The sequence below is a fragment of the Python bivittatus genome, unplaced genomic scaffold, assembly GCF_059951505.1.
Source record: "Python bivittatus isolate LINGU-HERP-01145 unplaced genomic scaffold, Pbiv_v1 ctg000080_np1212, whole genome shotgun sequence".
Classification (NCBI taxonomy): Eukaryota; Metazoa; Chordata; class Lepidosauria; order Squamata; family Pythonidae; genus Python; species Python bivittatus.
Genome location: NW_028277035.1, coordinates 89,715,528 through 89,727,163, shown reverse-complemented (window position 1 = coordinate 89,727,163; position 11,636 = coordinate 89,715,528). Strand labels below are relative to the sequence as shown.

General features: G+C 46.3%; 1 protein-coding gene across 1 annotated transcript; it reads right to left on the bottom strand.

The window, feature by feature from the left end:
• Positions 1–1,138: 1,138 nt before the first annotated feature.
• Positions 1,139–9,533, bottom strand: TCF19 (transcription factor 19). The gene is made up of 3 exons (XM_007432749.3): positions 8,177–9,533; positions 6,931–7,567; positions 1,139–5,276 (listed from the first exon to the last, which is right to left on the bottom strand). The coding sequence occupies exons 1-3, from the start codon at positions 8,448–8,450 to the stop codon at positions 5,042–5,044; spliced, it is 1,146 nt and encodes a 381-aa protein (XP_007432811.1). The 5' UTR covers positions 8,451–9,533; the 3' UTR covers positions 1,139–5,041.
• Positions 9,534–11,636: the final 2,103 nt, after the last annotated feature.

The following is an 11,636-nucleotide window of genomic DNA, read 5'->3' as shown; positions in this document are numbered from 1 at the left end:
TTTTTGTCACGTTTTAGACACTGCCCTCCTCTCCTGAGTACATGGAGAAAGAGGTTTTGAAACCAGGATACGCTGTCTTTGTAGACCTGCGATGGGGTTGGAGACAGGCAGAAATCTTCTCCCTCTCTGAAAATCCAAGATCTTAGACACTAGAATGCATGATACAAAATATATTTTTAAGCAGGATATTCTTTCAGGGGTTCAGATGTCCCCCTTTTTCTTCCCTACCATGTCACAAATTCAAAAACAGGGCAGTAGGTTAAAGGAAAAACAAAACATGGAATGGCATCTAGCCAGAAATGCCGAAATTCATACCCCCTTCCTCATTTCTTTGTCTTTCATATGTAGTAGTGTATCTGACATGGGGGAAGAATGTTGGTGGTTGTATTCTTTTTATAATCATAAATCCATAATGATTTACCTCTGTATTTGATCTTCATAACGTGCTCAATTGTATGCATGACATAAGAGGCCTCTATTAAAAATTTTGCTGACTGATTAGCGTAGGCGTGAATGTGATTCCTTTGCAAAAGCCAGGAGTATCCTTGTACCTAGGAGGCTGAAGGTAATGTGTTGGCCGCAATTAAACCAACCCGATACCTTTTTCTTCCTCTTTTTATTTTCAGGCTCAGTGGACTAGTTCGCACATGCTAGTGCAAATGGCCTAGTTTGCACACAACACTAGTGCTTGTTATGGATCAATGTTACATGAAGACCAGGACACTAGGGGTTGTTCAAACCATAGTTTAAAGCTTCTTGTGGCCATGATTTATGGCTAATGACAGTACCACACCATCCATAATAGTGCTGTCCGTAAACATGACTGACCTCATTGTTCATCCACATCTCTCTGAATCCCAAGGCCTCTATGAGGGAGGGGGGATACAGTGTGCACTGTTTGAAAGCTTCCTATAATGAGAACAGCCACGTATACCCAGTCCATTCTTTCTCTTTTTGATCAATAACAGATAAGGGGATTTTCCTATTATCACAGGATTGCTTCATTTATTTGAGTATTGACCATTTACCAGTCATTTTGCAGAGAGATCACTCTTGGGGGCATGGTAATATTTTAGCATTAATATTTTTTATTTGGCATGTTCATATATCTAACCTGGTTTTTTCCCCTCTCCCCACCACCACCACCATGCAAGATAGATTGGCCAAAATGACTAGCCCGAAGTCACCCAGCAAGCTTCATTGGCCGCAGTTACATAATGGTTACGTATTTTTTGCTTGCTGGCATCATTGTTACCCAATTATGTTTATCAATCCAATCTAGAACTTCATTTATTGTTCTAGCTTTCTCTAGTTTAGGTTTTTCTTGAAATTATTGGTTCAGGCATTGATATTTTTTCTACAAGTGAAGACTGACATAAAAGCCAAGTTAACACAAGGTAATACCATGACTTGATTTGGGCTCAGCATACTGTGTGAACCTGGCAAATTGTTCAACTCAAGTCAAAGATCAAATTTAGCTTCCATTTTATCTTAGTCTCATCTAATTTTCCTCATCTCTCATATAAAGCCGCCTGATCTCCCTACTATATTTCTGCAGTTTTGCCATTAGCATCCTATATTTATTTTATTTATATTTCAAATTTAGTCACTGCCCTTTGCAATGAGCAACTCTAGCCGGTTTACTGGTGCACTGCTTTTCCAAGCGCAGGGCCTTCGCTGCTAACCTCTCCAAAGATTTCAGTGGCACAAAAACTCTGGAATTCTTCCCAGCATTTTCCAACTTTGGGATCCGCAGACTTCAATTCCCAGCATTCTCGGCAAACGCCCACACTGGCTGGGGCATTATGGGAATTGGAAGTCCAAACATCTAGCAGTTGCCAAAGCTGGGAAATGGGGTTTAGGGTAGGAAGAAACAGCTGAACGAGGCCTAAATGTGTCCAACAGGTGGAATGACAAGTTGGGTGAAAGAAATGGAAGTGACATAATTGAACCAAGTCATGCAAAAGGAATTCTCTCCACTGGCAAATCTTTCAAGCAGAACCTGTTTTTTACATTGGCATATTTGACGGAGAATTTCTGTAGAATTCCTGCAGGATGTGCTAGATTGCCATTGCTTACGTGAGCCATTTCATTACCAAAGAGGAAGCTAAAAAGGAACAGGACAAGCACTCAAAAGCTTGTCCATTTTTTAAAGCTTCTTACCAGAAACTTTGTGATATCTGAGATCACAATGAGAACGCTGAGCACTCTCTTCACTGTTCAGGCCACAAAGCCTGCTGTCGTAGGATTGTTTTCAAGGAAGAACAATTAGTTTGAACACAGCTAGCGTCAACACGCGTTCTCTCTTAACATTCATGGAGCCACTAAGTCTGCAGTTTAGGTTTATTTCAATACTAAGGTCAGGCCTGTTGCAAGACAAGAAATACCTTGTTACAGGAAAAGGATACCTTTCTTTCCTTCCCCCCAAAGACAAAACCACCTTGCCAAGTGCACGAGAATAAACTTGATGTCTCGTCCCTAAACTACAGGAGTCTTTGGTTGATTTTTCTTGTTTGCTTTTGTGACAGAAATTTCCCTGTAGATCTACAGGAGTAGCTTATGTTTGATTTTGGCATATTAAAAGGCAGGTTTCCCAGTTTGAGCCTCTACTCGCTAGAGACAGCAAAAGCAAGCAAACCCAGCATGAACAGAAACAGGATTGGCGTAAGAGCCAACCTTCCTTTTTAGCTGCCAAAGTGCTTTTAGTTCACGCTGCCTGAGAAAGCAAGGCGGCCGCTAGGGCAGAAGAACCTATGGTTTACAGCAAATGCCCTCTTTTTTTTCAATGGGTTAATTTTTTGATCTCCTGGTGCGTCTCTTGCTAGCAGAAGACTTGTATTTGGCTTCTGAGCAGACTCCCTGGAGATGCAGCCTGCTGCTAGCATTTCCCCAGGTTGAAGATCTTTCGTTCTGTGGCTTGACCATTTCCGTCTTCTCTCCCATGCTGGATGATTCATTCCAGATGTGCAGCCCCAGACGCCCCGCCAGTGGTGAGAGAGGCCGGGACCTGCCGCTCAACATCTAGACAAGCGTGGATTCCCTGTCCCTTGGCAGTGATCTGTAGAGGTGGAAGCAGGATTCCACTTGTCCAAGGGGCGATGGTACCTCCTCAGCTTTCACACTCTCTCCAGTAAGGGGAAGTGCCTATCTATCTGGGATGCCTTGTGCCTACACATCTACACACATCTGGGTGTTCTTAGGACAACCTACCAGCCATGCTGCTTACGGGCAGACTAAACACGATTTCAGCTCCTATGCTAGAAATCAAGGCTACTGAGCATTCTCAAGAAAGATTAAAAACAGCAACCCTGCACCTTCTTCATGTGCCCCTTCACCTTTAGGCAAAAAAAAAAAAAATACTGCTCAACAAATTCATGGGAGCATACGTTTTTGCAGCCTACAGGCATTTGGCCCTCTTAGCTAGACAAGGGACTGCGATATCAGTTGATCCGCGAGGGCGTACGGATTCGGCCTCCGTTTAAGACCACCAGGCTCCCCACCTGCCTTTCATTTTATAGAGTAGCTCCACTCTCTATCTGCAAATATACACAATATACACCGAGGATAATGCCATAGGAACCTCCTGAGACCGGCTCTGCTATCGCAAGCAACCCCTTTGCCTTCAAGATGCTACAATTGTTGCTTTTAACACATAAGGAGAACCAAGTTAAATCAGAAGGAGCGCTCAATTATATGTCTGCCTTATTTGCTTATAAAGTGCAAGAAGCTTTTTTAAAAAGTCAAAAAGGGATTGGTAAAAGAATGAAATCCTTCTCTTTCGTTCCCCACCAGTTCCAGCCCAGTACTGGAGGCAAGAAACAGATGGTAGAGTCTCTCCATGTTCTTTTGGTGTTAACATTCAAGCAGACACACATGCTTCTAAATACGGATAAAGCAGATCACGAACACTACAAGCAACAGCCTCATCAGTTCAAGTTAAAGCCTGTTCATCTCTCTGGAATGTAATACTTTTTTTTTCATTTACTTCACCTTTTAACCCCATGCTTGCTTCTCTGTCTGCCATCCCACCACCCAAATGCTTGAGAAAGCAGAAGGTGTCATCTTTAGAAGCACATCCTGTTCTTGGAAAATGGTCCCACTCTTTCTCCACGTGAACTTAGTGAGTCTGGAGAGCTTCATGAAGATGCAATTCTTGGAGCTGCCTTCCCAAGTTTGCTGCTTCTGTGTTTTTGCCACTGCTGACCCTCTAAAGCAGTGTTTCTCAACCTTGGCAACTTGAAGATGTGTGGACTTCAACTCCCAGAATTGCACTGATCTCCAGGCTCTTACTGACCTTCTTCAGATGGTCACCAGGTGATAGCTTAGAGCACAGAAGCCAGGCTTATACATTGGCTGGCTGGGGAATTCTGCGAATTGAAGTCCACACATCTTCAAGCTGCCAAGGTTGAGGAACACTGCTCTAAAGGCAGAAAGCAACTGGCTAGCTGGTTGCTCACACAACAGCATTATCCCTCTCTGTTATAAGGCACTTATGGTGATCAGACCATTTTGCATGGTCAAAAAACTGGTGCCAATCTGAGTTTGACATATTCGGCTTTTTTGATGAGTTTGTTGCCTGAGTCAGCTGACATACGGATTGTTCTTCCATGCAGGGCTTGAGGAATGAAAGACTCTAGGAGTGGCCTCGGCACCAAGAGTCCATTGCATCTATCTCCAGGCTCTTACCGACCTTCTCCAGATGGTCACCAGGTGACAGCTTAGAGCATAGGAGCCAGTCTGATACATTCTCACGAATGCTTGCTTTGCATGTTCTCAGCAAGGCAATGGTTTCCAGAGAAAATGGAGCTGACAACTTAGGAGTCTGTCTCCTTCACATGTCAAAGGTTGCTCACACCATTCTGTCTAGGGGGTTTCCTTTGCACGTACCCACTGCTCACCATATTTAATATCTGCTTCCTTGAAAGAAGACTTACCCTGTGCAAATTTTCAGTAGTCCACATATGTCCATCAGGGATGTTAGTTAAAAAATTCTTTTTGAAGTCACTGATGGGACCCGTTTTCTGTGGAGAATTTTCTGACATTATGAACGGCAGGCAGCACATCGAAAATCTGCCTCTTTCACCACACTGTAACTGCAGCCCACACACGCAACATGGAACCAGGCATCGCAGCCATCGCATTGGACCCACTCCACCATCTCATCCTGGGGAAGGCGGCACCGGGGAGCCGCACATGGCTCCAAGGTAGACAGCGTCTGTGAGAAAACTTGGCCAGCACTTCCCAGAGGATTCTTCCGGGGCCGACCACGACGCTTCCTGAAAAAAAAAACTGAAATAAGGATACCACATTTGTTCTCATCATCACCCAACCACACTCCTTAGTTAGTCAAGATCATCTCAGATTTGTTCCGGAATATCAGCAAGTGAACTGTTTCCCATTTAGAACCAATTTATTCTCATGTATATTAGGCATGAGGGTGGGTTTTTTTTTTCTAACCACCTTCCTATGATTTGGTAAGGAGACAAATTTTTTTCACTGAAAACAGAGAAGCTTACATCTGGCTATTAACAAAACAATCGCCTGTATTTTTATGAGTCTGAGAATCTACCATTCCATCTTCTGTTATTCAACTTGCTATGCTAAATCGTATTGTCTAAATGTCATTCAAGAGAGAGTTCATGCTCCCAGATTCAAAACTGGCAGTGGGAGACGGTAGAGTTGCAGAACTGGAGAAGATGCAGGAAAGAGCAACCAAGGTAAATAAATAGGGTATTATTATATATTTCCTACAAGGAAAGACTAAGGTGCATTAGGGCTTTCTTTGACTGGAAGCTACTTCAGAACCAACCAGTGGAAGATCTTTGTCACTAAGCACTTAATAAATGTATGAAACTCAATGCCACAAGTATTGGTGATAATCACTTGCTTAGACCACTGTTATATTCCTCTAGGACAGTGTTTCTCAACGTTGGGAACTTGAAGATGCATGGAATTCAACTCTCAGAATTTTGGCAAGTTGAAGTCCACACATCTTCAAGTTCCCAAGGCTGAGAAACGCTGCTCTAGGATGATAGACAGCCTTCCTCCCATACACCAGATAACAAAAGCAGGAAAGGGCTATTGTATCTTGCTTATGGCCTTCCCACTGCAGAACACAGAATGCTAGACAAGCAAGGCTTCTCTTGGTCACATCTAGTTAAAACTAAGTGGAACATCAAAACAAAGAGAAAAAAAAGAACTGAGTATAATTTACATGTATAGCCTTTTTTTTTTTTTAAAGTTTGGTTCCCCACACCATCATTTATAGGCCAATTCAGCAGCCATCAACATTTTGATATCTGGAAAACCACTGACGGCATGTACACGGAAAAGGGAAAGAGAGCACGCTAGCAATGCTAGGTGAAGGAATGTCTAGGCTTGGCCTCTCAAAGTCCTTTCATAATTCTCTGGATTTTAATCAATGAAACTGAACTGTACTTAACGTTCAGTAGCTGCTTTGTTTCAGCATCATTTTTTTCAGTCTGCTCTGACAAGCAGCTGTTCTACTAGGCTTCAGAGGCAGAGATCTTTCCCAGCATTGCAGTTTGTAATCTTTTGAACTGCAGACCATCAGAAATTAAACTATGGACCTTTTAAGTGATGGACATCTCAGCCTTGCATCTCTCTGCTAAGGATGTCTTTTCTACGTAAGGATTCTTACAGAAGATGGCTTGCTCATCCAGATGAAAAGTGGAAGATGGCTTTAAAATGTGTTCTTCTCTTTCAGATCAGCAAACTACCACCACTGGACGTCAGCAAGGTTGCATATCACACAAACCAGTGTTTTTCAACCTCAACCACTTTAAGATGTTTGCACTTCAACTTCCAGAATTCCCCAGCCAGCATGGCTGGCTAGGGAATTCTGGAAGTCCACACATTTTAAAGTTGCTGAGGCTGAGAAACACTGACATAGACTTTAAAGGGACTCACCCACTCGGTGTGATGTGAAGCTTTGGTCCCACATCTTCCTGGACGTTTTTGCTCCCTTCCAGCCCTCTTTGCTGGAGCCGCAAATTGTTGCTCTGGCAACACCGGTAAGTGCCCAAGCGCTGCTCCTTGTCTGGGGGTGGCTGTTCCTCTTCAAGATGTTCGATTTCATCCTCTAGTTCAGGAAGCACTGTGTGAACTGACTTGCGGCGACTGCGGGATGTTTTTGGCTGGGTGGGAGGATCTGTGCATTGGCTCCGGCTCAAAGAGAAAGTGAACGGTTGTGGCTTCAGCTTGCTAAGGCTGCCAATGGAGCTTAGGATGAGGGTGGCTTTGGGGCGGCAAGAGAGGGAGGTGGGCGAATGACGGGATAGCGGACGGATGCGATGGTTGCCGGAAGGCAACACTGGCCGGAAACCAGAGGAGGAAGCCCACGGGGCTTTGGGCTCTGTGATAGCTGCAAAGTCTTGCGGCCGAACATGGACTTTCTGGAAGAGGAAATAAAACTCGGAGTTGCCATGAGGCAGTGGCAATGCACAGCCCTCAGGCACTGGGCTGGGATGGCCAAAAGTCAGAAGATCTCCATCATTCAGATCTACCCGCTGGCCGTGCGACATGCGGAGGGCATTGATGTATGTACCTGAAAGGATAATCGGAGAGGAGGAAAGGTATTACTTAAATGTCAGCTAGCCAAAGCATCGTCTTTTTCAAACAAGCAGATCTGTGCATTAGAACTGTACATGCAAGGATTCCAAGTCTCCTGGGGCAAGACCTATGAAGGGAAATTGTTCTTCACACAAGATACCTAAATGCTTAATGACAGGAATGGACAACTCACAGCCCACTGGCCACGAGGCCCTCACGACTCCTTTGCAGCCTGCAGTCTCCCTCTCAACCTCTGAGTGTGTATGGGCCAGTATCAGTTAGGTACACTAACTGCTACTGCAGTTCGTTTCAGATCAGGCCTTTTGGAATGTAGTGTTCTTCCTTCAGGAATGATCTTAAACTTTCAATTTCTGCAAAAAGGTTGAAGCCCCCTTGTATAAATGTTACCTGTACTAGTATTAGCAATTATTCAACTTCTGACTTTTGGATTTTTGTTCTGAAGCCCTCAAAAGCAGTCCTTCTTAACCCTCAAAAGCCCATCCCTGCACATGTTCAACAAGTTTAGGAAGAAGTGTCTGAACTCTTTGATACCTCAGCAACAATTAGGCCAGAATTCAGCAGCGTAATATTTGCAGGAACTCACCATAAGTGCTGCAGTCCACCAGGCCCACTCGCCATTCCCCAGCCGTGCTGTCAGCATCCCGTTCCGCGTGTATCTCTGCGTGGACCCGGGAGATCAAGGCTGGGTTCTGCTCTGACACCAGAATGACATCACAAACCTCAGCTCGGCGACCCAGACGATAAATGCAGCTGGGCTTGGCGGGTCGGAAGGTGTACAGATCCCGGTTTGGCAAATCTCCAGAAGAGGCCGGGCCCATCCGGAGTAACTGGAAGCAGGGCAGAGCTTCAGAAAGCATGGCTAGCTCTCTCTGGCTTCCAAGACAGCGGTCAGATGACAAGCAGGTCTGCAGTGTTCACTCACTCCACTACAAGCCACCGACTTGACTTTCAGCTGTGACAGCAGCAAATTTGTACATGGAAAGACAGAGGCACCGGATGCAAGAGTATATGGTCAGTGGCCAACTGAGATTGCTACAAAAACCAGATGAGTGCCCCGGAGCACAGGCTGTGCAGTGACAGGCTCATCTCTACCTGAAGGGGGCAGCTGGGGGTACTTCCATCAGCACGCCTCCCTCATATTAACCTTGATTGACTTAATTACAAAGAAAAAACAAGGCTTCCTCTGTCATGCAACCGGTTTCATCTCATCATGAAACTCCAGAAAGCTAATGGTTGACCCCCAGCTGGAAGTCGACTTCGGACTTTTAAGAACAATTTCCTCAAGAGCTCTTTGAGTCCAACTGACTCGTGACCCGCATTGTGGGTGCAAATACCCGTTTCTGCAAATTGCCTTTGGAAGTCTGCAGAAGTCTTTTCTCTGCCGCTAGTGCACGAGCGTTTCAGGCATCTGCTGCAGGAAAATAAATCACCGTGGCCCTTAAAACAATCCGCAGCTCCTGAGTTCACGGAAATCAGCGAAGCCAGGCCTTTCGGACGTCCTCAGAAAGGGAGGAGGATGCAACTCTCGACGGACCGGCTTGGAATCGGCTCGACTTCTCGGAAGACGAGGGTCCTCGAAGGAATTCGGATTTACACTCACGCCCAAGCAGCAGGTTCTTGTCAGTCTCTCCGGTTTCCCCGGCAACGAAGTCTATGATGACCGCCCTTCCTCGGAAGCATTCTGGAACACCCACGCATCGCTCCGCTAGGCAACGTGGTTCCAGAACCTGGGCATCGCCGTAGTAACACGATCCTGGGGGAGGGCTCTTGAACCACCGTCTCCTTGGCAACGCGAAGAGACGCCTCGGATCACCTAGGAACGCTCTTCTAGAACCCTGCCGTCTCGTTCCTTGCCGAGGTGGCGGTAATGGTGCGGGGAGGCGCGACCACTGACACTCCAGTCGAGACTTTACCCGGTCGCAGCTCCTGTAGCAGCTCCCCGGGCTCCGAGCGGCGCGCGCTGGCCCCCAATTGGCCCAGCTGAAACAAGCGGAAGAAGGAAGGGCAAAGCCTCCGATCCCTATTGGTCACTGGAAGGAAAAACCTGCTGTCCCGTTGGCTGAAAGGCTTGAGGGGCGGTCGGCGGGCATAAGCGCGCGAGGTCGAGGCCGGGCCGGGCCGGGCCGGAGGAAGGCCCTGATTGGCGGGAGCGTCAGGGTGGGCTTCGGCGCCGTGGCGCGTTCGGCCGGCAGAAGGCGATTGGGTGGCGTGGGCGCGCCCTTTGCCGGGCAGGAGGAGCAGCAGCGACTGGCGGGATGCGCGGCGAGCGCCTTCCGTGCTTTGCTGTTCAGGTAGACAGCGGCCAAGTACAGGCAACGCGAGGATACCCTCGAAGTGGGCAGAGGGAGGTGACGCGGCGTGGGAATCCGCGAAAGAAAGCGCTTGTTTGACGGAGGAGCCGAACGCGGCCGCAAAAGAACGGCCCTTTTCTGTTCTTCCCACGCTCTCCGTTGGAAAAAGCAAGCAGCAGAGGGGGACCCCCAGCTGGGCAACCCTTTCTGAGCGGCCTCACCCCGCCCTCTTCCTAGCAAACAGCGAGTTACTCCGGCATAAAAGTTGTGTCCAAAAGGCGGACGGAGCCGCCGGCTCGGGCACTTTTAAAATAAAACAGGTGTCATAAATACTGGATGTACGTTCTGGAGGTAAACGAGAACCACCTCTGTATTTTGTTGTTGTTGTTGTTGAGCCTTTGAATGTTACGCTTCATGCCTTAACACACCGAAATCATCCGAAGCAAGACAGGGCACCGGAACACACATTTCCACCATTCAAACCAGTTCATCAAGAGATGCTCAAGGATGAGGTGTTGCTTTTCTTATGGTTGAGGGAAGTACCCCAATCCCTCTAGTAGGCAGAAGCAGGATGGAGTCCCCTCTTCCCAATGCTCCTGGCAGAAGTGGCAGGATGTAGTGTCTCCAGTCCCCTATTTCTATTAAAGCCCTTCCCTGCCAAGTCTTTCAGCTTTTCCCCCAGCAAGGGGGAAGAATTCCTCAAAAAAACAAACTGAGGGAGGCGTGGAGTAGGTCAGAGAGGGAAGATTTATAATTTGAAGCCTTTATGTGGAATAAATTTGCTCATATGGAAACACTAGGCCAGTGATGGCAAACCTATCACAGCATTCATCAACACCTGACAACTATTCTCCCTGCCTGATAATAACAAACCCAAGAAACTGAGTTTGTTTTATTGGTATTTCATTTTTGTAATTATTTGACATTTCTTTATATAATACATAGCACCACGCATCATTGGACTAAGTGGATTGTATTTTTTAAAATAAATGAATATGTAAAGAATTGTTTCTCTTGTTCGGGGGGGGGGGTGACACGCCAGCAGAGTCGTTAGGCATTTTCCGAATTTTTGATACGTGAAGCCCAAAAGGTTTGACATCACTGCTCTAGGCAGTACACCTTTTGGTCTCAAATGGTATTTTTGTGGAGAAAGGGTGAGCACGGGGAGGTAAATGGGGACATTCTGTCTTCAGGCAGAAGCAGTTCCCAATTCCCCCACTGTAAAAGCATGGGAGGGGTTGCCTCTTCCTGTGTGTTCATCCTCTTTGGATAATACAGTAGGGGAGAATGAAGCCCAAATTACTAAATGACCCAGAGGAATGATAGAAGATCAGCAAGAATAAAATATGCAGCTCATCCTACGCAGCACAGCAGGCTCGCCGTATCCAAATCTTTGTAATGCACAAACCACTACAGGAGTCATTTCTAGGATAAACAGTTAGATCTCATCAGCCACACATTAGCAGGGACTCTGCCACATACACTGAGGAGCATGAAGATTCCTATCACGCGTTAACCGCTGTTCCCTTCCCTGTTGCAGAGTCCTGTAACAACTAAACCGAACACTTCTCTCTCTGGCATGGCGATTTATGAAGAGTATGTTAGAACACTTTGGTCTGGCACCTACAATAGAGTTTTAGATATTGGCAAAATTTCAGAAAACAATCACATGGCAGACGGTTCGTAGTTAAGCTGGTCCAGGGTATACATCCTTAGGAAGAAAGAAACCAAGGCTTTATCTAACTAAGCATT

Bases quoted from the DNA above. Each gene is read 5' to 3' on its own strand.
- TCF19 (XM_007432749.3), bottom strand. From the start codon at position 8,450: ATGCTTTCTGAAGCTCTGCCCTGCTTCCAGTTACTCCGGATGGGCCCG. The intron at 7,568-8,176 runs GTGAGTTCCTGC...TTATCCTTTCAG, and splicing joins GGTGGACTGCAGCACTTATG to GTACATACATCAATGCCCTC. The intron at 5,277-6,930 runs GTGAGTCCCTTT...TTTTTTTTTCAG, and splicing joins CTTCACATCACACCGAGTGG to GAAGCGTCGTGGTCGGCCCC.